Here is a 27,104-nt window from a genome sequence, read left to right on the forward strand (position 1 = left end):
AGTGGGCGTGGCCATGCAAATTAGGCTCCGGGTCCCAGGGCCAAAGACCGCAAAGAAGGGGGCGGTGCCGAGCGCCGATTGGCCGCCGCTGATTGGCCCGTCGCGGGGCGCAGTCCCCGCCTCTCCGCTTGGGAAGCGGGCGTTGATTGGCGGCTCGCCCTCCCCTCGCTGATTGGACGGTCGGGCGTACAATCCCCGCCTTTCCGCTGAGGAACCCGGGGCGCTGATTGGCGGCTCGCTGGTTGGCCCGCCCGCTGATTGGCCGGCGGGCTCCCGCGCGGCGGCGGCGGCAAGATGGCGGCGGAGCAGCGAGCGGAGGCGGCGGCCGGAGCGGGCCCGGGCCCGGGGGGGCCGGGGGAGCTGCCCCCGTACTCGAGTTGGGCCCCGGCCGAGCTGCAGGCGACACTGGCCGGGATCGGAGCCCCCGCGCAGGGTGAGGGACACGGGGAGGCGGGAACGGGAGCGCGGGGCCTGAGCGGGGGGGGGATGTGAGGGAACCGGGCGGGGTCTGAGGGGATTTAGGGGACGTGGGGGGGATCTGGGGGTCTCTGAAGAGAATTCGGGGGACAGGAGGGGATCTGAGGGACATGGGGGGTCTGGAGGGGGCTGAGGGGAATTTGGGGGACATAGGGGGTCTGGGGATCGTGAGGGGTCTGGGGCTGCCCTGGGGGGAATTTGGGGGACATGGGGGGTCCTGGGGGAATTTGGGGGTGAAGGAAGAGCCTGGGGGACCCATGGGGTGTGTGTATGGGGGGGACACACCGGGTTTGGGGGGGTCCCTGAGGGACATTTGGGGGGATTCAGGTGGTAATTGGGGGGGGTCAGGGGGTAATCGGGGTGTTCAGTGGGGGAGGGGGGTTTTGGGGGGGTCGAGTCAGAATTTGGGGCTCCCTGACGCCCCCGTTTCCCCCCCCAGGGTCTCGGGAGGAGCTGCTGGAGCGGCTGCAGAACTACACGCTGCAGGTGGGGGGGACGGTGTCCCCAACGTCACCTCCCTTGTCACCTGGGGGGGCTCAGTGGTCCCTGCCCCCCACCTTGGTCCCCTGGGGGTGTCCACAGTGTCCCCAAATCCCCTGGGGGGGTCTCCAATATCTGCCCCAATCCCCTGTGTCCCCCCCTTGGGGGTGTCCCCAAGTCCCAGTGTCCCCAGGGGGGTCCCCAAAGTGTCCCCCCTCCTAGTCCCCAATGTCCCCCCCTTGGGGTTGTCCCCAGATCCCAGTGTCCCCAATGTCCCCAAATCCCTTGGGGGTGTCCCCAATGTCCCTGGGTCCCCAGGAGGGTCCCCAATGTCCCCTGGGGGGGTCTCCAATGTCACTTTGTCACCCCCCCAGACCGGGATCGTGTTGAGTCGCCCTGTGCTGCGCCCCGAGGAGGGGGACAAGGGACAGGTGGGGGGACAATAAATTGGGGGGGAGACGAGGGACAGGTGGGAGGTTTGGGGGGTGCGAGGGGGATACTGGGGGGTCCCAGTTTTGCGGTGGGGGGGTCATTGGGTGCCTAGTTTTTTTTTGGGGGGGGGGATCACTGGGTGCTCTGGGGGTCCCAGTTTTAAGGGGGTCACTGGGTGCTCCGTGGGGGTCCCTGCCCCCCCATCCCCCTCTCAGGTCCCCCTGCAGCACCCACTGGGTTCCCCCCTCCCCCGCTGAGGTTGAGCTTTGGGGTGGGGGTCGGGGTGCTGCCCCCCACTCCCCGGCGCCCCCCAAGCTGGGGGAGGGGGATGGCGGAGGATGAGTGGCTGATGCTGGGGCACCAGCAGGTGGCGCTGCTGCGCCAGGAGGGGCAGGTGGGGGGGCACCCATGGGTGGGGGGGCACCCATGGGTGGGGGGGACCCGGGGTGAGGTCAGTTTGGGGGGGTTAAGGGCGTCTGAGAGTGTGGGGGGGCACCCATGGGTGGGGGGGACGCGGGGAAGTCGATTCGAGGGGAGTCTGGGGGGCACCCATGGGTGGGGGGGTAACCCAGGGAGGTCAGTTTGAGGGGGTCTGGAGCGGGGGGTGGGAGGCACCCAAGAGTTCTGGGCGGTTCTGTGGGTGCTGGGGGGTGTATGGGTGCTGGGAGGAGTCTGTGGGTGCTGGGGCATCTGTAGGTGTTGGGGAGCACCCATGGGTGCTGGGGGGTGCTCAGTGTCCCCGTGTCCCCCCACCCAGGCTCAGGTGCCATTTGGGGACAAGAGCAAAGAGCAGGAGCTGCTGGAGCAGCAGAAACGGGTGAGGGGACACGGGGACAATGGCATTGTCACCCCTATGTCATTGTCACCTCACTGTCACCCCTGTGTCATTGTCACTCCCGTGTCTCTCATGTCCCCAATGTGCCCCCCATGTCACCGGTGTGCCAAGTTTCCCCATGTCCCCCTGCGTCCCAAATGTCCCCATGGCCTTCCCCATGTATCCCTGTCCTTGTGTCCCCCACATGTCCCCCCCAATCCCCACAATCTCCCCAGTGTCCCCGTCCCCCCACGTACCCCCATATCTCCCTGTCCCCATGTCCCCATATCATTGTGTCCCCTCGGTGTTCCCTTGTCCCCTGATGTCCCTATATCCCCCCGTGTCCCCCCGTGTCCCCTCCTGTCCCCATATCATTGTGTCCCCACCACGTCCCCCAATGTCCCCTCATGTCCCCCTGTCCCCTGATGTCCCTGTGTCCCCCCAGGCGGCCGTTCTGCTGGAGCAGGAGCGCCAACAGGAACTGGCCAAACTGGCCCCCCCACTGGCCCGCCCCCCCCCCGAGGGAGCACCCATGGGTGCCCGCGCTGCCCTGCCCCCCCGCGGTGAGTCACCCCGACCCCCCCCCATGCCCTTTGTCACCCTTCCAGGTGACATTTGTCACTAACTGTCCCCCCGCCGCGTCCCCCCACAGGCAGCACCCCTATGGGTGCCCCCCCACCCATGGGTGCCCCCCGACCCCGCGGGCCCCCGCCCCCCCCTGGCGAGGAGAACAGAGAGGTGGGTGCTCCCGGACACCTGGGTCCCTTTTGTGGGGGGGCTCCCGGAGGCCTGGGTCCTCTTGGGGGGGCTCCTGGATGCCTGGGTCCCCCTCCCCCCCAATCTCCTGGGTGTCCCCCCGGACGCCTGGGTCCCCCCGGATGCCTGGGTCCCTCCCTGAGCCGCTGTCCCCGCAGGGTGAGGAGGGGGGGGGCGGCCCCCGCATCCCTCAGGCCCTGGAGAAGATTCTGCAGCTCAAGGAGAGTCGGCAAGAGGAGCTGGTCAGCGGCCCCCCCGCCCCCGGTGAGCACAGCACCCATGGGTGCTCCTGGGTTGGGGGGGCAGCACCCTGACCCCCCCCAAGGCCCTTGTCCCCAGAGCTGGTCACCTGGGTCCCCCTCGAACTCCTGGGTCCCACCCCACCTCCACTGACCCCTCCCCCCAACACCCATGGGTGTTCCGGGGGGGGAGGGGGGTGGGCAGCACCCTGACCCCCCCGATGTCCCCAACGTCCCCGATGTCCCCGCAGCCGATGACGAGATGGAGACGGAGCCGCGAGTGACCGAGAGCGAGGACGAGACGGGGGGGGCCAAGAAAGAGGTGGGGACACCAGTGTCACCTCCCCCCCAGTGTCACCTCAGGGTGTCCCCAATGTCACCCATGGGTGGGGGTGTCACTGTTCTCCCAACGTCCCCATAATGTCCCTTTGTCATCCCCCCGCAGTGTCATCTCAGGGTGTCCCCAAGACCCCTTCAGTGCCACATCATTGTGTCCCTGAACTGTCCCCAAGGTGCCCCCTGCAGTGTCACCCCCTCCCCAGTGTTACCCAGTGTCACCTCAGGGTGTCCCCAAGACCCCCCAATGTCACCCATGGGTGGGGGTCTCACTGTCCCCCCAAATGTCCCCATAATGTCCCCTTGTCCCCCGCCCAGTGTCACCTCAGGGTGTCTCCAGAGTGTCCCCAGTGTCACCCATGGGTGGGGGTGTCGCTGTCACCCCAGTGTCCCCATAATGTCCCTTTGTGTCCCCCCCCAGCGCACCCAGTGTCACCTCAAGGTGTCCCCAAACTGTCCCCAAGACCACTCCAGTGTCACCCCAATGTGTCCCGAAGTGGGGGGGGTCTCACTGTCCCCACAATGTCCCCATAATGTCCCCTTGTCCCCCCCCTTAGTGTCACCTCAGGGTGCCCGCAAAGTGTCCCCACTGTCACCCATGGGTGGGGGTCCTGTTGTCACCATAATGTCCCCATAACGTCCCTTGTCCCCCCCCAGCGAACCCGCAAGCGCCGCAACCGCAAGAAGAAGAAGAAGCCGCAGCGGGGGAGGGGCCGGCCCTCCCCCCCCCCCACCCCGACCCCCACCCAGGGGGACCCCGACCCCCCCCTGGAGATCGAATACGTCACCGAGGAGCCCCAAATTTTCGACCCCAATTTCGTCTTTTTTAAGAGGATTTTTGAGGCTTTTAAGGTGATTCAAGGTGGGGCGGGGAGCACCTATGGGTGGGGGGGGCACCCATGGGTGCTGGGGTGGGGGGTGACAACACCCTGGGGTGACCCCAAGTGTCAGCCAGTGTCACCCCCAGGTGACAAATTGTCCATTTTGGGGGCAATTTCAGATGGTTTTATTTAAAGCGATGCCCATGGCGGGGCACCCATGGGTGGGAGGGGCACCTATGGGTGCTGGGGAGGGGGTGACAACACCCTGGGGTGACCCCGAGTGTCACCCATGGGTCACGGATTGTTCATTTTAAGGTGATTTTGGTCACTTTCGGGGTAACATTTGGGGTGGTGGCACCTTGGGGAGGGCACCCCTGGGTGGGGGGGTGGCAGCACCCATGGGTGTCACCCTCCCCCAGTTGACGGACGAGGTGAAGAAGGACAAGGAGAAGGAGCCGGACAAAGGGGACAGACCCGAAAGTGCCACCGTCCCCAAGAAGAAGGGACAGGACGAGGGACAACGGGGCAGCGGGGAGGAGAGTGACGAGGACGAGCAGGTGAAAATGGGGACACTGGGACTTGAGGACATCATGGGGACAATGGAGATAGGGGAGACAGTGGGGACATGGCGGGGACAGGGGGACGTCATAGGGACATGGGGACACTGGGGGACATCAGGGGGACATGGGGGATGGGGGGACATGAGGACACTGGGGACATTGGGGGATACTGGGGACAATGGGGGACATGGGGAAATTTGGGACTCTGGGGACATGGGGGACACCGGGGACATGGAGGGACAGGTGGCACCGTGGGGACACCAGGGGTGGGGACATGGGAACATTGGGACATCATGGGGATACTGGGGACATGGGGGGACACAGGGACACTGGGGACATGGAAACAATGGGGATATTGGGGACATGGAGACAATGGGGATATTGGGGACACTGGGAGGACATGGGGACACTGGGGATATCATGGGGAAACTGGGGATATGGGGACATGGGACAGGGGGGTGTCCCCCTGGTGTCACCCCCGTGTCCCCCCAGTGTCACTGCATTGTCCCCGCAGGAGAAGAAGCCCGAGGTCCCCAAACTGTCCAAGAAGAAGCTGCGGCGCATGAACCGCTTCACGGTGGCCGAGCTCAAGCAGGTGACACCGCGGGGACATGGCAGGGACGTCCCCCCGTCCCCATCCCTGTCCCCAGGGAGTCTTGTGGGGACACCTGAGGGGTCACTGGGGACACTGTGTCCCCAGAGAGCGCGGGTGGGGACACAGTGTCACCTCGGGGTCTCCAAGATTTCCCTTAAGACCCAACTGAGGACACTGGTGTCACCTTGTGGTGGCCCAAACCCAACCATGAACCTCCTTGGGGCCACCAGTGTCACCCAGGGGTGGCCCAAACCCAACCATGAACCTTTTTGGGGCACCAGTGTCACCCAGGGGTGGCCCAAACCCAACCACGAACCTCCCTGGGGCCACCAGTGTCACCTTCTGGTGGCCCAAACCCAACCATGAACCTCCTTGGGGCCACCAGCATCCCCTTCTGGTGGCCCAAACCCAACCCCAAAGCTCCCTGTGGCCACCTTGTCACCTCCTGTGTCCCTTGGTTGTCCCCGCAGCTGGTGGCCCGCCCAGACGTGGTGGAGATGCACGACGTGACGGCGCAGGACCCCAAGCTGCTCGTGCACCTCAAGGCCACCAGGAACAGCGTCCCCGTCCCACGTCACTGGTGCTTCAAGCGCAAGTACCTGCAGGGCAAGCGCGGCATCGAGAAACCGCCCTTCGAGCTGCCCGACTTCATCAAGAGAACCGGCATCCAGGAGATGCGCGAGGCCCTGCAGGAGAAGGTGGCCTTGGCTGCCGTGTCACCGCCGGGGGGACAGTGGGGACGGGATGGGGGCCAGGGATCGGTTGGGGCCTTGGGGACGTCATGGTTGGATGTCAGGGTCTTTGGGGTGATCGTGGTTGGTCATCAGGGTCTTCGGGGTGATCGTGGTGGGTCATCAAGGCCTTTGGGGTCATCGTGGTTGGTCATCAAGATTTTTGGGGACATTGTGGTTGGACATCAAGGACTTTGGGGTGATCGTGGTTGGTCATCAAGGGCTTTGGGAACATCATGGTTCGATGTCAAAAGCTTTGGCGGTGTCGTAGTTGGACATCAGGGGTCTTTGGGGTCATCGTGGTTGGTCATCAAGGGCTTTGGGGACACCGGGGACGTCCCGTGGGGTGTCGGGGCCACCCGAGTTGTCCCCAACGTGTCCCCCCCCGATGTCCCCGCCCCCCAGGAGGAGCAGAAGACCCTCAAGTCCAAGATGCGGGAGAAGGTCCGGCCCAAGTTGGGCAAGATCGACATCGATTACCAGAAGCTGCACGACGCCTTCTTCAAATGGCAGAGCAAACCCCGCCTCACCATCCATGGGGACCTCTACTACGAGGTGGGTGCCCCCCCACCCATGGGTGCCACCCCCCAGACCCATGGGTGCCCCCCCAGACCTGCGGGTGCCCCCCAAGAAGCTCCCGAGATCCCTTAACCCAAAGTCGTGATGGGAAGGTTTCACCTTGGGGTGTCCCACCCCCAGCACCCAACTGGGACCCTGTGCCCTTCTGGATGTCCCCCTCCACCCTTGGGTGCTGCCCCAGCACCCATGGGTGCCCCCGGTGACCCCGCCCTGCTGTCCCTTGTCCCCAGGGGAAGGAGTTTGAGACACGACTGAAGGAGAAGAAACCGGGAGACCTGTCGGACGAGCTGCGAATCGCCCTGGGGATGCCCGTGGGGCCAGTGGGTGCTGGGGGGCACCCATGGGTGCTGGGGGGGGAGATGGAGGCTGTGGGAAGCTGAGGGGCTGTCATTGGGACTGTGGGGCACCCATGGGTGCTGGGGCAAAATGGGTGTGTCATATCGCCCTGAGGATTCTGGTGGGTGCTGGGGGCACCCATGGGTGCTGTCCTCCCCCAGAATGCACACGAGGTGTCCCCCCCGTGGTTGATGGGGAGGGACACACCTGGGTTTTGGCGAGGGCTCTGGGAGGTTATGGGTGCTGTGGGAAGCACCCTTGGGTGTTGGGGGTCTTATGGGTGCTGGGGGGGGCACCCATGGGTGCTGTCTCCCCCCAGAACGCGCACAAGGTGCCCCCCCCGTGGCTGATCGCCATGCAGCGCTATGGGCCCCCCCCCTCCTACCCCAACCTCAAGATCCCGGGGCTCAACTCGCCCATCCCGGAGGTGAGGGGCACCCATGGGTGCTGGGGCATGGGGGTTGATGGGTCCTGGGGGACGTGGGGGGTTATGGGTGCTGGGGGGGCTTTGGGGATATTTGGGGGTGTTTGGGGGAGTCTGGGTGCTGGGGGGGGTGGGGGTGCCATGGTGGGTGGGGGGCTCTGGGGGGTTTGGGTGCTGGGGGGCACCCATGGGTGCTGGGGGTGTTTTGAGTGCTGTGGGCATTTGGGTTGTTTTTTGGGGGGGTGTTGGGTGTCAGGCGGGGGGGGGGGGGATTTGGGGCGTCTGGGGTTGGGGGCACCCATGGGTGCTGAGGGTTTATGGGTGCTGGGGTGGATTTGGGGGGGTCAGTGCCCCACCCCCACCCTTCCCCCCAGGAGGGTCGCACAATGGGGGGGATGGGGAAACCTGCTGGGGGTGTCAGGAGGGTTTTGGGGGTTGGGGGTGTCCGGGGGGGAATTTTGGGGGTTCGGGGGGGGTCCGTGCCCCTCCCCCACCCCCCGCCCCTCCCCCCAGGGCTGCTCGTTCGGGTACCACGCGGGGGGGTGGGGCAAACCCCCCGTGGACGAGACGGGGAAACCGCTGTACGGCGACGTCTTCGGCACCAACGCCGCCGAGTTCCAGGTACCCCCGGCACCCATGCGTGCCCCCCAGAACCCTGACCCCTCCGCAGAATCCATGGGTGCCACATAGCACGCTGACCCCTCCCCAGCACCCTGACCGTCCCACAGCACCCGTGGGTGCTCCCCAGCACCCTCACTCCTCCCACAGCACCTTGACCCCTTCCCAGCACCCATGGGTGCTCCAAAGCACCCTGACCCTCCCACAGCACCCTGACTCCTCCCCAGCACCCATGGGTGCCCCCAGCACCCTGACCCCCCCCAGACCAAGAAGGAGGAGCAGGAGATCACCCGACACCCATATCGCCCACATCTCCCCCTTGGGCACCCATATCCTGTCCCCCAGCACCCAAATCCATTCTCCCCAGCACCCATGGGTGCCCTCAGCACCCTGACCCCCACCCTGACCCCCCCAGACCAAGGAGGATGAACAGGAGCTCACCCAGCACCCATCACCCATATCCCCACCTTGGACACCCATATCCCCCCACCCCACCATCCATAGCCCCCCCCAGACCCCCCCCAGCACCCATGGGTGCTCCCAGCACCCTGACCCCCACCCTGACCCCCCCAGACCAAGGAGGAGGAGGAGGAGATCGACCGGACGCCCTGGGGGGAGCTGGAGCCGTCGGATGAGGAATCGTCAGAGGAGGAAGAGGAGGAGGAGAGCGATGAAGAGAAACCCGACGAGACCGGGTTCATCACCCCGGCCGACAGGTGGGTGCCCCAACACCCATGGGTGCTCCCCAGCACCCTGACCCCCACCCAGACCCCAAAACTACCCCCCAGAGCCCCCTGTGTCCCCCGTCCCCCTCGTGGGGTTCTCGGTGCTGGTGGGGACCCCAACATGGGGTTTCATCACCCCCAATGACAGGTTGGGTGCCCCAAGCACCCATGGGTGCTCCCCGGCGCCCTGACCCACTCCCGACCTCTCCTGACCCTCCCCAGACCCCGCTGTGTCCGCCATCCCCCTCATGGTGTTCTGGGTGCTGCTGGGGACCCCAACATGGGGCTCCATCACCCCCCCCAGCACCCATGGGTGCCCCCATCACCCTGTCACCCCCAGCACCCATGGGTGCTCCCCAACACCCTGCACCCCCAAGTAGTCTGATCACCCCGGGGGGGTTCTCATCAGTGCCCATGGGGATGGAGAGCCCTGGAATTGGGGTTCCCCCCCCCTCCCCAGCACCCATGGGTGCCCCCCCAGCACCCATGGGTGCTCCCCAGCACCCTGACCCGCACCCTGCCCCCCCAGTGGGCTGATCACCCCGGGGGGGTTCTCGTCGGTGCCTGCGGGGATGGAGACCCCGGAACTCATCGAGCTGAGGAAGAAGAAGATCGAAGAGGCCATGGATGGGTGGGTGGGGGCACCCATGGGTGCTGGGGGAGTTGGGGTGCTGGGGGAGTTTTGGGGTGCTGTGGGGTGGGTGAGTGCTGAGGGGCACCCATGGGTGCTGGGGTGGGGCTGTGGGTACTGGGGGAGACATTTGGGGTCTTTGGGGTGGTTTGGGTGCTGAGTGGGTGCTGGGCTGGGACTGTGGGTGCTGGGGGCATTTTAGGGTGCTTGGGGGGATTTGGGTGCTGAGGGGCACCCATGGGCGCTGGGGTGGGGTTGTGGGTGCTGGGGGGGACATTTGGGGTCTTTGGGGTGGTTTGGGTGCTGAGTGGGTGCTGGGAGGGTTTTGGGTTGCTTGGAGGGGGTTGAGGGTGCTGGGGGGCACCCATGGGTGCTGAGGGTCACCCATGGGTGCTGAGGGTCCCTGTGTGTCCCCCCCTGCAGCAGCGAGACCCCCCAACTGTTCACCGTGGTCCCCGAGAAGCGAACAGCCACTGTGGGGGGGGCCATGATGGGCTCCACCCACATCTACGACATGTCAGCGGTGGGTGCCCCTCCCAGCACCCATGGGTGCACCGGGACCCACCCCCACCCCTGGGTGTTACCCTTATCTCCCCCCAACCCGTTTGTCACCCCGTATATGCCCTTGTGTCCTCCCACCCCCATGTGTCCCCAGCAGCACCCGTAGGGTGACCACACTATAGGGTGACCCAGCAGCACCCATGGGTGCTCCTCTCTCCCCCTGCAGGTTTTGGGGTGCAAGGGCCCGGTCCCCAAGGCGCTGGGGTGGTGGTGTCCCTGCAATGGGGTGTCCCTGTCCCCAGGGTTTGGGTCTCCCATCCATGAGGTGTTTCCAGCAGCACCCATGGGTGCTCTTCTCTCCCCCCGGAGGTTTTGGGCTGCAAGGGCCTGGCGGTGGAGGCGCAGGGGGTGGAGATGGCGCTGGGATGGGGGTGTCCCAGCAGTGGGGTGTCCCTGTCCGCAGGGTCGGAGTGTCCCTGTCGCTAGGGTTTCAGTGTCCCCAGGGTTTGGGTCTCCCATGCATGAGGTCCCTCCAGCAGCACCCATGGGTGCCCGTGTCCCTCCCTGCAGGTTTTGGGGCGCAAGGGCCCGGCGGTGGAGGCGCAGGGGGTGGAGGTGGCGCTGGCCCCAGAGGAGCTGGAGCTGGACCCCTCGGCCATGACGCAGAAGTACGAGGAGCACGTGCGGGAGCAGCAGGCGCAGGTGGAGAAGGAGGATTTCAGCGATATGGTGGCCGAGCATGCGGCCAAGCAGAAGGTGGGGACGTCGCCTCCTGTCACCCAGTTGTCCCCTGGGTGTCCCCTGCCTGCCACACATGGCCCTGGTCTCATCCAGCCTGTCCCATCCATCCTCATCTGTCCCATCTGTCCCCTGCCTGTCACCCAGTTGTTCCCTGGGTGGCCCTGGCCTTGTCTGGCCTGTCCCTGATGTCCCCACCTGTCCCCCCCTGTCCCATCTGTCCCCTGCCTGTCACCCAGTTGTTCCCTGGGTGTCCCCTGCCTTGTCCCATCTGTCCCATCCATCCCCATCTGTCCCCATCTCTCCCTGTTCATCCCTGTCCCCAAAATGGTCACCTGTCCCCACCACTGTCTCTTGTCCCTAACGCTGTCTCTTGTCCCTAACGCTGTCCCCTGTCCCCTCCCTGTCCCCAACACTGTTCCCTGTCCCCACCGCTGTCCCCTGAGTGTCCCTGTCCCTGTCCCCGCAGCAGAAGAAGCGCAAGGCTCAGCCCCAGGACGCCCGGGGGGGCGGGAAGAAATACAAGGAGTTCAAGTTCTAGCGTGGGGTCAAGGCCAAAGTCAAGGTCACCGGCCACCACCCTCCCGTCCCCCTCTGTCCCCTCGTGTCACCTCTCCTTCCCGGGGCCGCGGGTTGGGGACATCGCGGTGTCACCGTCCCTGTCCCCGTCCCCCTTGTTTTGTAAATAAAAGCTGGTGTCCCTACCACCCCCCTGCCCTGGCTCTGCTCTGTGTCCCCAGGTGTCCCCATGGCCCAGTGGTGTGGCTGGATCGGTGTCCCCAAGGTCCCCACGTCCCCAGGACCTGTCCCAGCAGTGAGGCTGGATCGGTGTCACCATGTCCCCGTGTCCCCAGGGTCCCCATGTCCCAGGCCCTGTCCCCATGTCCCCACATGTCCCCAGGCCGTGTCCCGGTGTCCCCATGTCCCGGTGTCCCCGATCCGCGTCCCCACGTTCCCCGGTCCCGTTTTCCCGCCAGCGCCGCTCGCCCCGCCCCGCCCCGGGTGGGCGTGGCCAATTCCGCCCCCACCCAATCAGCCCTCGCGAAGCAGCTGGTGGGCGTGGCCCTCCGCAGGCAGTGGGGGCGTGGCCACGCCCCGCGCGCGGGCGTAGTGGGCGGAGCTTCCCCTTCCGCAGCGCTGCCGCGGAGGTGGGCGTGGCCAAGGGGCGCAACCACCAACCAATGAGAACTCAAGCAGCGGGGCGCGGCAGCCAATGAGGCGGCGGGGGCGGAGCCATCCGCCAAGGGGCGCAACCACCAACCAATGAGGACTCAAGCAGCGGGGCGCCGCAGCCAATGAGGCGGCGGGGGCGTGGCCGGCCGCCCCGGGAGCGGCGGCGATGGCGGAACGCGGCGCGCCCCGCGTTCCCTGCGCTCCGGGACCCCCGGGACCCCCAACCCCGGCCGGACCCCCCGGGGTTTCCCCCCCGGGCCCCGGAGCCCCCGGAACCCCCGGCACCCCCGGCCGCCCGGTGCAGATGAACCTGTACGCGACCTGGGAGGTGGACCGGAGCTCGCCCAGCTGCGTGCCCAGGTGAGCGGAGACCCCCCCGGGACCCCCCCGGGACCGGGACCCCCACCCGGGAACTCTGCGGGGAAACGGGGGGCACCGGGGACCCCCCCCCCCGTACCGTGGTGACACCCCCCGTGTGTCCTCTCCCCCCCGCAACTGGCCCCGCCCCCCGCTGACCCCCCCGACCCCCCCCCCCCCCCGCAACCCCCAGGGTCACCCCCACACCCCCCCGGGGCCCCCTGACCCCCCCCCACTCCCACAGCGCCCCCCCCGTGGTGCCCCCCCCGTGACCCCCGATGACCTCCACCGTGGTGCCCCCCCACATGGTGCCCCCCATGCCCCCCCCCGCCCCCGCCGTGGTGCCCCCCCCGTGGCCCCCCCGTCATCCCCCCCTTAGTGCCCCTCCCTTGGCCCCCCCATGGTGACCCCCCCATGGTGCCCCCCCCGTGACCCCCCCCGTGCCCCCCCCAGGCTGTTCACGCTGCGGCTGCAGCGGCTGCTGCTGGTGCGGGGGGGGGGGAAGGACCTGGGATCCGTCGTCATCGCCGTGAAACTGCAGGTGGGGGGGCACGGGGGGGGACATGGGGGGGACATGGGGGGGACACAGGACCCCGGGGGGGACGTGGAGTGGGGGACATGGGGAGGGGGGGCGACACAAGGGACATGGGGGGGGACACAAGGGACATGGCGGGGGGACGTGGGGGGGGACACAAGGGACATGGTGGGGGGGACATGGGGGGGGACACATGGAGTGGGGGATATTGGGGGGACACAGGGACCCTATTGGGGGGGACATGGGGGGGACACAGGAAGGGGGGACACAGGGGGGACATTTGGGAGAGGGGGGGCATAGGGGACATGGGGGGGCGGGGGGCGCTGAGTCCTGAGGGGGTCACTGGGGGGCAGGGGTTAATTACCCCCCCTGGCTTATTTACCCCGCTCTGGGGCACTTACCCCCCCCCGGGTATTGATCCCCCCCAGGTTATTTACCCCCCCAGGTCTCCAAGCGCATCCTCCACCCCAACAACACCCCCACATTTTGGGGGGCCCCCCTGAGGAAACCCCCCTGGGGGCAGTTATTTACCCCCCCCGGCATATTTATTTCCCCCCCAGGTTATTCATTTCCCCCAAGTTATTTATTCCCCCCCCAAGTTATTGATCCCCCCCAGGTCTCCAAGCACATTCACCCCAACACCCCCCCCACATTTTGGGGGGTCCCGCTGAGGATTCCCCCCCCCAGGGGGATTACTTACCCCCCCAAATTATTCTCTCCACCCTGGGCTCTTTATTTCCCCCTCCCCAAGTGATTGATCCCCCCCCAAGTGATTGATCCCCCCCAGGTTATTGATCCCCCCAGGTCTCCAAGCGCATCCACCCCAACAACACCCCCACATTTTTGGGGTCCTGCTGAGGATTCCCCTCCCAGGGAGATCTTATTTATGCCCCCCGAATTATTCCCCCCCGGGCTATTTATTGATCCCCCCAAGTTATTGATCCCCCCAAGCGATCGATCCCCCCAGGGCTCCAAGCGCATCCTCCGCTCCAACGAGATCCCCCTGCCCGCCTGCGCCGCCCCCGAGGCCGAGCTCCAGCTCACCTTCTCCCTCCAGGTACCAGCACCCACGGGCGCCCCCGCCCTCCCCACCCTCGGGGGGGTGTTTTTACCCCCCCGCTAATATTTTGCCCCCCCCCCAGTACCCCCATTTCCTGAAGCGCGACGCCAACCGGCTGCAGGTGATGCTGCAGCGGCGCAAGCGCTACAAGAGCCGGGCGATGTTGGGGTACAAGACGTTGGCCGTGGGGCTCATCAACATGGCTGAGGTGGGGCTGGGGGGGGCAGGGGGGGGGCAGGGTGCTGGGGGGCGGGGGGGGCACCCCAGGGCTCATTAAGGCTCGTTAATGGTCATTAAAGTGGGTGCTGGGGGGGATTGGGGTGTCTTGGCACTTGGGGGTCGGGATGTCCTGTTGGGTTTGGGGGGTCCCATGGGTGCTGGGGGGGTGATCCAGTGGGTGCTGGGGGGTCCTGTGGGTGCTGGGGGGTCAGGGTGATCCATTGGCTGCTTGGGGGTCCCATGGGTGCTGGGGGGGTGATCCTGTGGGTGCTGGGGGGGTCAGGGTGATCCATTGGCTGCTTGGGGGTCCCATGGGTGCTGGGGGGTGATCCAGTGGGTGCTGGGGGGTCCTGTGGGTGCTGGGGGGGTCAGGGTGATCCAGTGGGTGCTGGGGGGTCCCATGGGTGCTGGGAGGTCAGGGTGATCCATTGGGTGCTGGGGGGGTCAGGGTGCCCCACGTGACCCCCCCGCACCCATAGGTGCTGCAGCACCCCAGCGAGGGGGGGGTCCCGTGGGTGCTGGTGCTGCACCGGGCCCTGAAGGGGGCGGCGGAGCCGGTGGCCGAAATTCGGGTGAACGCGCTGAGCAGCCAACCCCTGGGTGCCGAGGGCAAGGGCAAAGGTCAGCACCCATGGGTGCGGGGGGGGCACCCATGGGTGCTGGGGAGGCGCTGTGAGAACCAGGGATGCTTGACAGAGCACCCATGGGTGCTGGGGGGGCACCCATGGTGGGGGTTGTGGGACACCCATGGATGCTGGGGAGCACCCATGGGTGCTACAGGGGCTGAGGGGGCACCCATGGGTGCTGGGGAGGGGCTCTGAGAACTGGGGATTGGGGGGAGTTGGGGGAGCACCCATGGGTGCTGGGAGACCCAGGAACCTGCAGCTCCTTGCGATGTCTCTGCCACCACCCATGGGTGCTGGGGGGGGGTCAGCTTTGGGGCGTTGGGGTCACCCGTGGGTGCTCGGAGCTGCTCTTGGGTGCCACCCCCACCCATGGGTGCCCCCCAGATCGCTCCCCTGACCTGGACAACTACTCGGAGGAGGAGGAGGAGAGTTTCTCCTCGGAGCAGGAAGGGAGCGACGACGCCCTGCACGGCCAGGTGGGTGCCCCCCCACCCATGGGTGCCACCCCCCACCCATGGGTGCCCCCCCAGACCTGCGGGTGCCCCCCAAGAACCTCCTGAGATCCCTCAACCCAAAGTCGTGATGGGAAATTGTTACCTGGGGGTGTCCCATCCCCAGCACCCAACTGGGACCCTTCTGGGTCTCCCCCCACTCTTGGGTGCCCCCCAGCACCCATGGGTGCCCCCGTGTCCCCCAGGACCTGTTCTACGAGGAAGAGGAGCTGCCCAAGGGGAAGAAGACGCGGCGGAAGCCGATGGGACCCGCCCGGGTGACGGGGGTGGTGGGTGGGGGGGTCAGGGTGCTGGGGAGCACCCACGGGTGCCGCTGACCCCCCTCGCCCCCCCACAGCAGCCCAACATCAAGCAGAAGTTCGTGGCGCTGCTGAGGAGGTTCAGGGTGTCGGAGGAGGTAGGAGCACCCATGGGTGCTGGGGTGACATGGGAGGTGGGAGCACCCATAGGTGCTGGGGCACTGGAGGTGGGAGCACCCATGGGTGCTGGGCTGATATGGGGTAGGAGCACCCATGGGTGCTGGGCTGATAGGGGGTTGGAGCACCCATGGGTGCTGGGGTGACAAGGGAGGTGGGAGCACCTATAGGTGCTGGGGCACTGGAGGTGGGAGCACCCATGGGTGCTGGGCTGATATGGGGTTGGAGCACCCATGGGTGCTGGGGTGACACGGGGTTGGAGCACCCATGGGTGCTGGGGTGACATGGGAGGTGGGAGCACCCATAGGTGCTGGGGCACTGGAGGTGGGAGCACCCATGGGTGCTGGGGTGACATGGGGTTGGAGCACCCATGGGTGCTGGGGTGACATGGGAGGTGGGAGCACCCATGGGTGCTGGGGTGACAAGGGAGGTGGGAGCACCCATGGGTGCTGGGGTGACCGGGTGGCACAGAGTGACCTGGGTGGTGACGGGGGGGCGACACGTGTGTCCTTGTCCCAGGGGGGCTTCAAACACGTGTCCCCCACCCATATGTGGGAGGGGACCGGGGTGTCCCTGGGGGTGTCCCTGGGGGTGTCCCTGGGGTGTCCCGTGGGGTGCCAGGGGGTGACACGCGTGTCCCTGTCCAGGGGGGGTTCGAGCACGTGTCCCCCGCCCGCATGCGCGAGGTGGCCGAGGACCTGGACGAGCTCTACGACACCCTGGAGATCTTCAACCCCAGTGACAGCGGGGACCTCGATGACACCGACAGCGTCCTCAGCACCCCAAAACCGCGGCTGCGGTGAGGGACGGGGCACGGGGACATGGGGACAGGGGACACACGGACATGGGGGTCACCTCAGCACCCCAAAACCGCGGCTGTGGTGAGGGACGGGGCACGGGGACAGGGGACACACGGACATGGGGGTCACCTCAGCACCCCAAAACCGCGGCTGCGGTGAGGGACGGGGCACGGGGACAGGGGACACATGGACATGGGGACATTGGGACACAATGGGGGTGTGGCCTCCCCTGGGTGTCACCTCCCCTGGGAACAGGTGGTCACTGCTGTCCCCTTGACCCCCCCATTGTCACCGGTGTCCCCCTGTCCCCATTGTCCCCTGTCCCCATTGTCCCCATTGTCCCCACAGCCCGTTCTTCGAGGGTCTCTCCCAGTCCAGCTCCCAGACCGAGATGGGCAGCCCCCCCCCGGTCAGTGGCACTGGGAGCACTGGGAGCACTGGGAGGGGGACGGGGGGGTTGTGGGGGGCACTGGGGGGTGTTGGGGGGCCCGTGGGTCCCACCCCCCCCCTTTTCCCGCAGGCGGAACCCGGGGCCAAGTTGGGGCGCAAACCCCCCGACGAGGGGGGGCCGGAGCCTGACGGGACGGTGAGGGACCCCAAAACCCGCCCCATGACCCCCCAAAACCCCCCGGGACCCCCCAAGTCCCCCATGACCCCCTAAACCCCACATGACACCCCAACCCCCCCCATGATACCCCAACCTCCCCCTGGGACCCCCCAAAAAAACCCTGACCCCCACAGGGACCCCCCAACCTTCTTGGGACCCCCCCAAACCACCCCATTCCCCCCACTTTTGGGGTGTCCCCCCCACTCCCCCCACTTTCGGGGTGTCTCCCCGATTTTTGGGGTGTCCCCCCGCTTTTTGGGGGGGTCCCAATCCCCTCCCCCCAATGTTGTGTCCCCCTCCCCAGGACACTCGGGGGGACCCTGACCCCCCCCAGCCCGAGTCCGGGGGTGTCCCCGAAAAATTACGGACCCCCCTAAAGGGCAGCAAGGCGGGGGGGGAGGTGACGTCACCCAGGTGAGGGCACCCATGGGTGCGGGGCTGGGATTTGGGGCTCCCGGGGGGGGTTGGGGTTTGGGGGGTTATTGGGGTCCCTGGGGGGTTTTGGGGTTCGGGGGGTTATTGGGGTCCCTGGGGGGTTATTGGGGTTCAGGGGGTTATTGGGGTCCCCGGGGGGGTTTGGGGGGGTTATTTGGGTTGAGGGGGTTATTGGGGTCCCTGGGGGTTATTGGGGCTTGGGGGTTTATTTGGGTTCATGGGGGTTGTTGGGGTCCCCGGGGGGGTTTTGGGGTCTCTGGGGGTTTATTGGGGCTCAGGGGTTATTGGGGTCCCTGGGGGGTTTTGGGGTTCGGGGGGTTTTGGGCTTCAGGGGGGGTTATTGGGGTGTCAGGGGTTATTGGGGTCCCGGGTGTCCCCGCAGGGGGGGGACACGTCGGGGGACCCCCCTGCGGGAGCGGCCGCTGGGCCGGGGGGTCCCCGGGGGGGTCCCTGGGGGGGTCCCCGGTGTCCCCAACCCCGGGGACAGGAACAACAGCTCGGACAGCGAGAGGTCACCGGAGCTGGGGCCGGGGACACAGGTGACAATGGGGGGGCACTGGGGACGTGGGGGGACATGGGGACGTGGGGGGGACATGGGGGGACATTGGGGACACTGGGGATATGGGGACATTGGAGACATGGGAGGGACATGGGGACGCTGTGGGGACATTGGGACATGGGGACACTGGGGGGGACATGGGGACCCTGGGGACATGGGGGGGGCAGATGACACATTGGGGACTTTGGGGCTGGGGGACATGGGGGGGTCATGGGGACACTGGGGGGGACATGGGGACCCTGGGGACATGGGGGGGGCAGATGACACCATGGGGACTTTGGGGCTTGGGGACATGGTGGGGGACAGGTGACACTGGGGGGACATTATGGGATGGGGACATGGGGGGGTCATGGGGAAGTTGGGGACATGGGGGGGCCATGGTGACACTGGGGACATGGGGGGGCAGGTGACACCATGGGGACTTCGGGGCTGGGGGACATGGGGGGGTCATGGGGACACTGGGGGGGACATGGGGACATGAGGAGGGGTGATGGGGACATGGCGGGGGGGCCACAGGGCCAGGTTCCCCTGCACCCATGGGTGCCCCCCCTCACCCATGGGTGCCCCCCCATAGGTGCCGCCCCCCCGCCGGGCGCTGTGGGATCAGTTGGGCCCCGCCCTGGGCCCCGAATCCGGGGGGGTCCCCGAGCGCCTCCTGCTGGTCAGCACCTGCCACTGGCGGGGACAGGTGAGGGGGCACCCATGGGTGGGGGGGCACCCATGGCGGGGGGGGCACCCGTGGGTGGGGGGAGAGAGTCCTGCTGGTCAGCACCTGCTTGTGGGGGGGACACGGGGGGCACCTATGAGTGGGGAGTGGGGGGGGGGGGCACCCATGGGTGGGGGGGACCCATGGGGGGGCACCTATGGGGGGGCACCCATGGGTGGGGGGACACTGGGTGCAGGGGTCGGGGGGGGTCAGTGGGTGGGGGGAGGGGCCTCTGATGGGTGTCCCCCCGCCTGCAGTGGGTGCTGGGGGGTGTCATTGGGTGGGTGGGGGTCAGGCTGGGGGTCAGCGGGGTCGGTGGGTGCTGGGGGGTCAGTGGGTGCTGGGGGGTGCCATTGGGTGGGTGGGGGTCGGTGGGTGCTGGGGGGTGCCATTGGGTGGGTGGGGGTCAGGCTGGGGGTGGGTGGGTGCTGGGGGGTCCGGGGGTCTCTGACGTGTCCCCCCCAGTGGGTGCTGTCCCAGCTCCGCTCCCAGGGTCACCCCGCGGTGGGTGCTGGGGGGTCGGAGCTCCCGGCTGTTGTGGGCGCCGTCCTGACCCGCGTCCAGCGCCTGTGAGTGGCACCGGTCCCCCTGTCACCCCAGGTCACCCCAGGTCACCCCGGGTCACCCCGGGTCACCCCGGGTCACACAATGTCACCCCCTGTCACCCGCTGTCACCCCAGGTCACCCCGGGTCACACGACGTCACCCGCTATCACCCAGTGTCATCTCGTGTCACCCAGTGCCACCCAATGTCACGCTGTCTCCTCCTGTCCCCCCATGGCCCCTCCTGCACCCCCCCGGTCCCCTTTTGTCCCCCCCATGTCTCCTCACCACCCCCCGCCTGGGTCCCCATGTCCCCCCTGTGTCCCCTTGAGGCCACACGTGTGTCCCCCCACCCATGGGTGCCCCCTCACCCACAACCCCCCAATAACTCCTCCCCAGGGGCACCCACCCCCCTCTACCCCCATGGGTGCCCTGGGGGGGGGCATCCTGACCTCCCCCCACCCATGGGTGCCGTGGGGGGCTCTGACCCCCGCGTCCCCGCAGGTGTCCGTGTCCCCCCCCCGCGGTGACGCTGGTGGCCCTGGGGGGGGCGCCGTGGCTCAGCTCCCTCCTGCGCTGCCTCGTCCGGCAACTGGGCGCCCGGAGCCCCGAGCTGGGGGGACCCCTGGGACCCCTGCGCCTGCTGCCCGTGGGGCTCGGTAAGGCACCCATGGGTGCTGCTGGCATCCATAGATCACATACGGCACCCACAGCACCCATAGGTCACATACAGCACCCACAGATCACATACGGCACCCACAGCACCCGTAGATCACATACAGCACCCACAGATCACATACGGCACCCACAGCACCCGTAGATCACATACAGCACCCATAGGTCACATACGGCACCCACAGCACCCGTAGATCACATGCAGCACCCATGGGGCACCCACAGCACCCATAGGTCACATACGGCACCCATAGATCACATACGGCACCCACAGCACCCATAGATCACATGCAGCACCCATGGGGCACCCACAGCACCCATAGATCACATACGGCACCCACAGCACCCATAGATCACATGCAGCACCCATGGGGCACCCACAGCACCCATAGATCACATGCAGCACCCATAGATCACATACGGCACCCACAGCACCCATAGGTCACATACGGCACCCACAGCACCCATAGATCACATGCAGCACCCATAGATCACATACAGCACCCATGGGGCACCCACAGCACCTACAGATCACATAAGGCACCCACAGCACCCGTAGATAACATGCAGCACCCATGGGTGCTCCTGGCACCCACAGCACCCATAGATCGTGTATGGCACCCATGTGTGCTCCTGGCACCCATAGATCACATACAGCACCCACGGGGCACCCGCAGCACCCATAAGTCACCCACAGCACCTATAGCACCCATAGAGCACCCGCAGCACCCAGAGGGTGCCTATAGGGCCCCTATAGCACCTGTAGAGCACGCACAGCACCCAGAGGGCATGTATAGCACCCATAGAGCACCCACAGAACTCAGAGGGCACCTACAGCACCCGCAGTACCTGTAGCACCCATAGGACACCCATGGGGCACCCAGAGCACCCAGAGGGCACCTGTAGCACCCATGGGACACGAAGGGGGGGAGGGCGGGTCCCCCCATGTCACCCAATGTCACCCAGTGTCACCCATGTCCCCAGGTCCCCACCCGCTGGGCCCCCACTTGGCCGCCCTTGACCCCCGTTACGGCGCCGCCTTCCTGGACCCCCCCTGGCGGGAGCTCTTTGGGCGCAGCGAGGCCCCCCCCACTGGTACGTGGGTGCCCCCCACCCATGGGTGCCCCCCCAGCACCCATGGGTGCCCCTGGGGTTGTCGCAAAGGGGGGGATATCCGGGGGGGGGCTGGCAGCGGGAGGACAGTCATGGGAGCACCCAAGGGTGGGGGGGCAACTGTGCAGGGTCTGGGGGGCACCCATGGGTGCGGGGGGGCACCCATAGGTGCTATCGGCCACCCAGGGTCTGGGGGTGTCACTCATCTTGCTGCCATTGTCACGTGAGTGGGGGACACCCTGGGATGGTGTCCAGGGGGCACCCATGGGTGGGGGGTCCTGGGGGGCACCTGTGGGTGGGTATGTCACCCATCCCACTGCTATTGTCACCCGAGCGGGGGGAACCCTTTGATGGGGGGGGGGCCCGGGGACACCTTGGTCTTGGGGGGCACCCATGGGTGGGGGGTCCTGGGGGGCAGCCATGGGTGGGGGCACCCATGGGTGGGGGGGCACCCATGGGTGCTACCAGCCACCCTGGTTGGGGTGTCACCCATCTCCCTGCCATTGTCACCCAAGGAATGGGGGACACCCTGGTTTTGGGGTCGGTCCTGGGGGGCACCCATGGGTGGGGGGTCCTGGGGGGCAGCCATGGGTGGGGGCACCCATGGGTGGGGGGGCACCCATGGGTGCTACCAGCCACCCTGGTTGGGGTGTCACCCATCTCCCTGCCATTGTCACCCAAGGAATGGGGGACACCCTGGTTTTGGGGTCGGTCCTGGGGGGCACCCATGGGTGGGGGGTCCTGGGGGGCAGCCATGGGTGGGGGCACCCATGGGTGCTGTGTCCCCAGAGCCGTTCAACGTGGTGGGGCGGATCCTGACGTACGCGGCGGGCGCCGGGGCCACCCACGCGCTGCCGGTGGCCGAGGCCATGCTGACCCGCGGGGACAAGTTGTGAGGGAGGGGACGGGGACGCGGGGATGGACATGGGGACATGGGGACAGGGACAGGGGGACACGGGGAAATGGGGATGGACGTGGGGACATGGACATGGGGACACGGGGTGGACATGGGGACAGGGGGACAAGGGACAGGGGGACATGGGGAAATGGGGATGGACATGGGGACAGGGGGACAAGGGACAGGGGGACATGGGGACAGGGACATGGGGACACAGGGATGGACAGGGGGACATGGGGACATGGGGATGGACGTGGGGACAGGGGGACATGGGGACACGGGGATGGACATGGGGACAGGGGGACATGGGGACACAGGGATGGACGTGGGGACAAGGACATGGGGACACGGGGATGGACGTGGGGACAAGGACATGGGGACACGGGGATGGACATGGGGACAGGGGGACAAGGGACAGGGGGACATGGGGACAGGGATATGGGGACATGGGGATGGACGTGGGGACAGGGGGACAAGGGACAGGGGGACATGGGGATGGACGTGGGGACAGGGGGACATGGGGACACGGGGATGGACGTAGGGACAGGGGGACATGGGGACACGGGGTGGACGTGGGGACAGGGGGACAAGGGACAGGGGGACATGGGGACAGGGACATGGGGACATGGGGATGGAAGTGGGGACAGGGGGACAAGGGACAGGGGGACATGGGGATGGACGTGGGGACAGGGATGGACATGGGGACACAGAGATGGGACAAGGGGACAGGGGTGGGACATGGGGACAGGGGTGGGACATGGGGACAGGAACTCGGGGACATGGGGACAGGGTGACGGTGACACCACCCCTGATGTCCCCAACGTGTCCCCAGCCCGGACGAGGACTCGTACCAGAAGTTTGTCCCCTTTGTGGCGGTGAGTGACGCGGTGACACCGGGTGACACCGGGGTGGGGACACCGGCCACGGGTGGCACCGGGTGACGTGGGGTGACACCGGGTGTCGTGGGGGGACCCGGTCCCTGGGTTGGGGTGACACAAGGCGACACTGGGTGACACTGACCATGGGGACACCGTCCCCGGGTCAGGGGTGACCCTGGGTGACCCTGGGTGACACTGGGTGACCCCAGGTGACCCTGGGTGACCCCGGGTGACCCTGGGTGACACTGGGTGACCCCGGGTGACAAGAGGTGACCCTGGGTGGGGGGTCCCGGTCCCCCGCTCAGGGGTGACCCCGGGTGTCCCCAAGTGTCCCCTCCCGCAGGCGGTGACGGTCGGGCAGCCGGACGACCCCCCCGCGGCACCCGGTAGGTAGGGGGGGTGACACTGGGACGGGGGGGTCACTGTCACCTCCCCCCCCACTTTGTCCCCCCGGGTCCCTTTTGTCCCCTCCCATGTCCCCCCCAGTGTCCCCATGTCCCCACCCTGAGGTCCCTGTCCCCCCCCACCATGTCCCCTGTGCCCCCCCAGGGTCCTGTGTCCCCCCATGTCCCCCCCAATGTCCCCATGTCCCCCTGGGGTCCCTGTCGCCTTCCCCATGTCGCCCCACAATGTCCCCATGTCCCCTCCCAGTGTCCCCCCCCCATGTCCCTAGCGTCCCCACCCTTGGGGTCATGTGTCCCCCCCCATGTCCCCCTGGGATCCCTGTCCCCCCCCCACCCCATGGGTGTCACTGACCTGCTGTCCCCCCCCACAGGTGACAATGACGAGTGTCCCCCCCCGGGGCTGCTCGTCCCCTCCCCGTCCCCCCCACCCGGCGGGGGGGTGACAGGGGGACCCCGCGAAGCCGCCACCCCCCCCGCGTCCCCCTCCATGGGCAGCACCGGCACCCAGGGGTGAGGGGGGGCACCCATGGGTGCTGGGGGAGCACCTGGAATGGGGGAATCCGGGGGGACACTCATGGGTGCTGGGGGAGGCACCCAGAATGGGGGAGGGACCTGGGGGGGCACCCAGAATGGGGGAATCTGGGGGGGCACCCTTGGGTGCTGGGGGAGCACCCGGAATGGAGGGAACATGGGGGGCACCCTTGGGTGGTATCCAGAATGGGGGGGAAGCCGGGGACACCCATGGGTGCTGGGGGGAGGTCAATGGGGTCAGGTAGTCACCCGGACGCCTGGGTCCCTTTGAAGGGGGCACCCATGGGTGCTGGGGGAGGGGTCAGGGGGTCACCCAGACGCCTGGGTCCCTTTGAAGGGGGCACCCATGGGTGCTGGGGGAGGGGTCAGGGGGTCACCCGGATGCCTGGGTCCGTTTGAAGGGGGCACCCATGGGTGCTGGGGGGGGGAGGGTCAGGGGGTCACCCGGACGCCTGGGTCCGTTTGAAGGGGGCACCCATGGGTGCTGGGGGAGGGGTCAGGGGGTCACCCGGACGCCTGGGTCCCTTTGAAGGGGGCACCCATGGGTGCTGGGGGAGGGGTCAGCGGGTCACCCGGACGCCTGGGTCCCTTTGAAGGTGGCACCCATGGGTGCTGGGGGAGGGGTCAGGGGGTCACGCCCATGTTTGCGCCCCCTGCAGGTCCCCGGGGGACGCGCTGGCGCTGCAGGTGGATTACTGGGGGGGGGCACCCATGGGTGCTGCGGAGCGGCGGCGCGAGGGGGGGGAGCGGCGCGAGGGGGGGGCCAAGAGCACCCTGAGGGGCACCTTCCGCTCCCTGCACGTCACCCGCCTGCCCCCCCCCGGCGACGGGCCCGCCCCCCCCGCCCCGGCCTTGACCTTGACCTTGGTGACCCGCGAGAAGAACAAGAAAGGTGGGGGAGGGGAACACCCATGGGTGGGGGGGAATGGGCGGGCACCTATGGGAGGGGGTGCATGGGGGGCACCCATGGGTGGGGGGACAGGTTTGGGATGGGGCACCCATGGGGGGGCAGAATGGGGGGGCAGGATTGGGATGGGGCACCCATTAGGCGGGGGGGGCATACGGGGGGGGCACCCATGGGTGGGGGGGCACCCATGGGTGGGGGGCAGGATCAGGATGAGGCACCCATGGGTGGGGGGGCAGAATTGGAGGCACCCTTGTGTGGGGGGAACCTATGGGGGGGCAGAATTGGGATGGGGCACCCATGGGTGGGGAGGTGGGGGCACAATTGGGTGGGGGGGGGGCAACATGGGTGGGGAGCAGAATTGGGGGGGGGTGGGGGGGTGCAGAACTGAGGGGCACCCATGGGTGTTGGGGGGGGTCAACTTTGGGGGGGGTGGGCACCCATGGGTGCGGGCTGCCCCCCCCCCCACCCCGATCCCCCTCCACCCCTTGTCCATCACTCCGCCCCCCCATGGGTGCCCCCTCCCTTGTGTGTGTGTGTCCCACCCATGGGTGCCCCCCACCCATGGGTGCTGTGGGGGGGGGTCAGTGCCCGCCCTGTTCAAGCGCCCGCGGGAGCCGGACGCCAAGAGCCTGGTGGTGGAGGGGGTGACCCGGCTGATCTGCGCCCCCCGGCAGCCCCCCCTGCGCGGTGGGTGGGGGCACCCACGGCGGGGGCACCCAAGGGTGGGGGGGCACCCATTGGGGGTCCTGTGGGTGGGGGGAATGGGGGAGGGGGCGCCGGGGAAGGGGTTGGGGGAGGGATCACCCGGCTGATCCGCAGCCCCTGTGGGGTGGGGGGGGGCACCCAAGGGTGGGGGGCACCCATTGGGGGGTCCTATGGGTGAGGGGAGATGGGGGGGCAGGGGGTTAAGGGGCTCCTGTGGGTGGCACCCATGGGTGCTGTGGGGCATGCCAGAGGGTCCCGGGGGTGATTTTGGGGGTCCCATGGGTGCTGCGAGTGTCGCTCATAGGTGCTGTCCGTCCGTCTGTCCGCAGTGTGGGTGGGCGGGTCCCATGGGTGCTGTGGGGTGTCACCCACGGGCGCTGTCCGTCCGTCTGTCCGCAGTGTGGGTGGGCGGGTCCCATGGGTGCTGTGGGTGTCACCCATGGGCGCTGTCCGTCCGTCTGTCCCTGGTGTGGGTGGGCGGGTCCCATGGGTGCTGTGGGTGTCACCCACGGGCGCTGTCCGTCCGTCTGTCCGCAGTGTGGGTGACGGGGCCCCGTGGGACGACATCAAGTTCTTCCAGCTGGCGCCCGCCTGGCCGACGCACGTCAAGCACCTGCAGGTGGCGCTGTGGGGGCCCAAGGCGCCCTGACCCCCACCCATGGGTGCCCCCCACCCCCATGGGAACCCCCACCCATGGGTGCCCCCCACCCATGGGAACCCCCACCATGGGTGCCCCCCACCCCGCCACGGGACCCCCACCCATGGGTGCCCCCCACCCCCATGGGAACCCCCACCCATGGGTGCCCCCCACCCCCACGGGAACCCCCACCCATGGGTGCCCCCCACCCCCACGGGAACCCCCACCCCGCCACGGGAACCCCCACCCGTGGGTGCCCCCCACCCCCATGGGAACCCCCACCCATGGGTGCCCCCCACCCCCACGGGAACCCCCACCCGTGGGTGCCCCCACCCATGGGTGCCCCCATCCCCCACCCGTGGGTGCCCCCACCCCCATGGGAACCCCCACCCGTGGGTGCCCCCCACCCAGGATGGGGGGAGGGGGCACCCTCAGCTTCTGCAGCGTCGTCGTCGTGTCACCCGCCCCGCGAGCGCCCATGGGTGCTGGGACACCCCAGTGCCACCCACCCCAAATAGCACCCATGGGTGCTGGGGCCCCTCCAGGCCCCCTCCCCCCCCCGATCAGTGCCAAATCAGGGGGTGGGGGAGGGGGCTGAGCCCCCCCCGCCCCTCCCCCCCCAGCCCCCCCGCCCCTCCCCCGCTCGCACGCGCACACCCGCCCCTCCCCCACCCATCGTGCCAAATTGGGGGGGGGGGGTTGGGGTGGAGGAGGGGGCTCAGCACCCACCGCCCCTCCCCCACCCCGGTGGGTGCGCGGGGGGAGGGGCCGCGCGGGGGGTGATTGACAATAAACGATCGTGGGAACGTGTGAGAGCGCCCCTCCCCCCACCCCGTGGGTGCCCGGACGCCTGGGTCCCTTCTTTGCCCCTCCCCCAATGTCCCGCCTGGGGTGGTGCAGCCGCTGATTGGTCCTCTGGGCTGTCACTCTCCCGAGGGCCGCCTCTGATTGGTGCCAGCTGCTCGGGACCCGAGATGCGAGCTCTGATTGGCTGCCACGCCTCCCCGGGCCCGCCT

The 27,104-nt window shown here is 67.9% G+C and overlaps 2 protein-coding genes across 2 annotated transcripts; both read left to right on the forward strand.

The window, feature by feature from the left end:
- Nucleotides 1–273: 273 nt before the first annotated feature.
- On the forward strand, nt 274–11,502 carry SF3B2 (splicing factor 3b subunit 2). Its single transcript, XM_065658077.1, has 21 exons — nt 274–433; nt 917–963; nt 1,332–1,388; nt 2,147–2,206; nt 2,649–2,766; nt 2,856–2,941; nt 3,118–3,223; nt 3,450–3,520; nt 4,192–4,386; nt 4,775–4,912; nt 5,430–5,510; nt 5,981–6,208; nt 6,647–6,796; nt 7,051–7,140; nt 7,476–7,583; nt 8,094–8,201; nt 8,772–8,914; nt 9,453–9,554; nt 9,978–10,077; nt 10,626–10,811; nt 11,263–11,502. Exons 1-21 carry the CDS (start codon nt 295–297, stop codon nt 11,332–11,334), a joined length of 2,385 nt encoding a protein of 794 aa, XP_065514149.1. The 5' UTR covers nt 274–294; the 3' UTR covers nt 11,335–11,502.
- A 621-nt stretch (nt 11,503–12,123) lies between these two features.
- Nucleotides 12,124–26,100, forward strand: PACS1 (phosphofurin acidic cluster sorting protein 1). The gene is made up of 24 exons (XM_065658079.1): nt 12,124–12,326; nt 12,777–12,864; nt 13,826–13,915; nt 14,001–14,126; nt 14,617–14,758; nt 15,148–15,239; nt 15,461–15,532; nt 15,613–15,672; nt 16,339–16,490; nt 16,840–16,900; nt 17,012–17,077; nt 17,403–17,512; nt 17,916–18,072; nt 18,667–18,780; nt 19,264–19,367; nt 19,845–19,999; nt 21,000–21,110; nt 21,918–22,020; nt 22,859–22,901; nt 23,248–23,290; nt 23,680–23,818; nt 24,499–24,731; nt 25,332–25,437; nt 25,989–26,100. Exons 1-24 carry the CDS (start codon nt 12,133–12,135, stop codon nt 26,098–26,100), a joined length of 2,673 nt encoding a protein of 890 aa, XP_065514151.1. The 5' UTR covers nt 12,124–12,132.
- Nucleotides 26,101–27,104: the final 1,004 nt, after the last annotated feature.

This window comes from Caloenas nicobarica, unplaced genomic scaffold, assembly GCF_036013445.1.
Source record: "Caloenas nicobarica isolate bCalNic1 unplaced genomic scaffold, bCalNic1.hap1 Scaffold_509, whole genome shotgun sequence".
In the NCBI taxonomy this organism is placed as follows: Eukaryota; Metazoa; Chordata; class Aves; order Columbiformes; family Columbidae; genus Caloenas; species Caloenas nicobarica.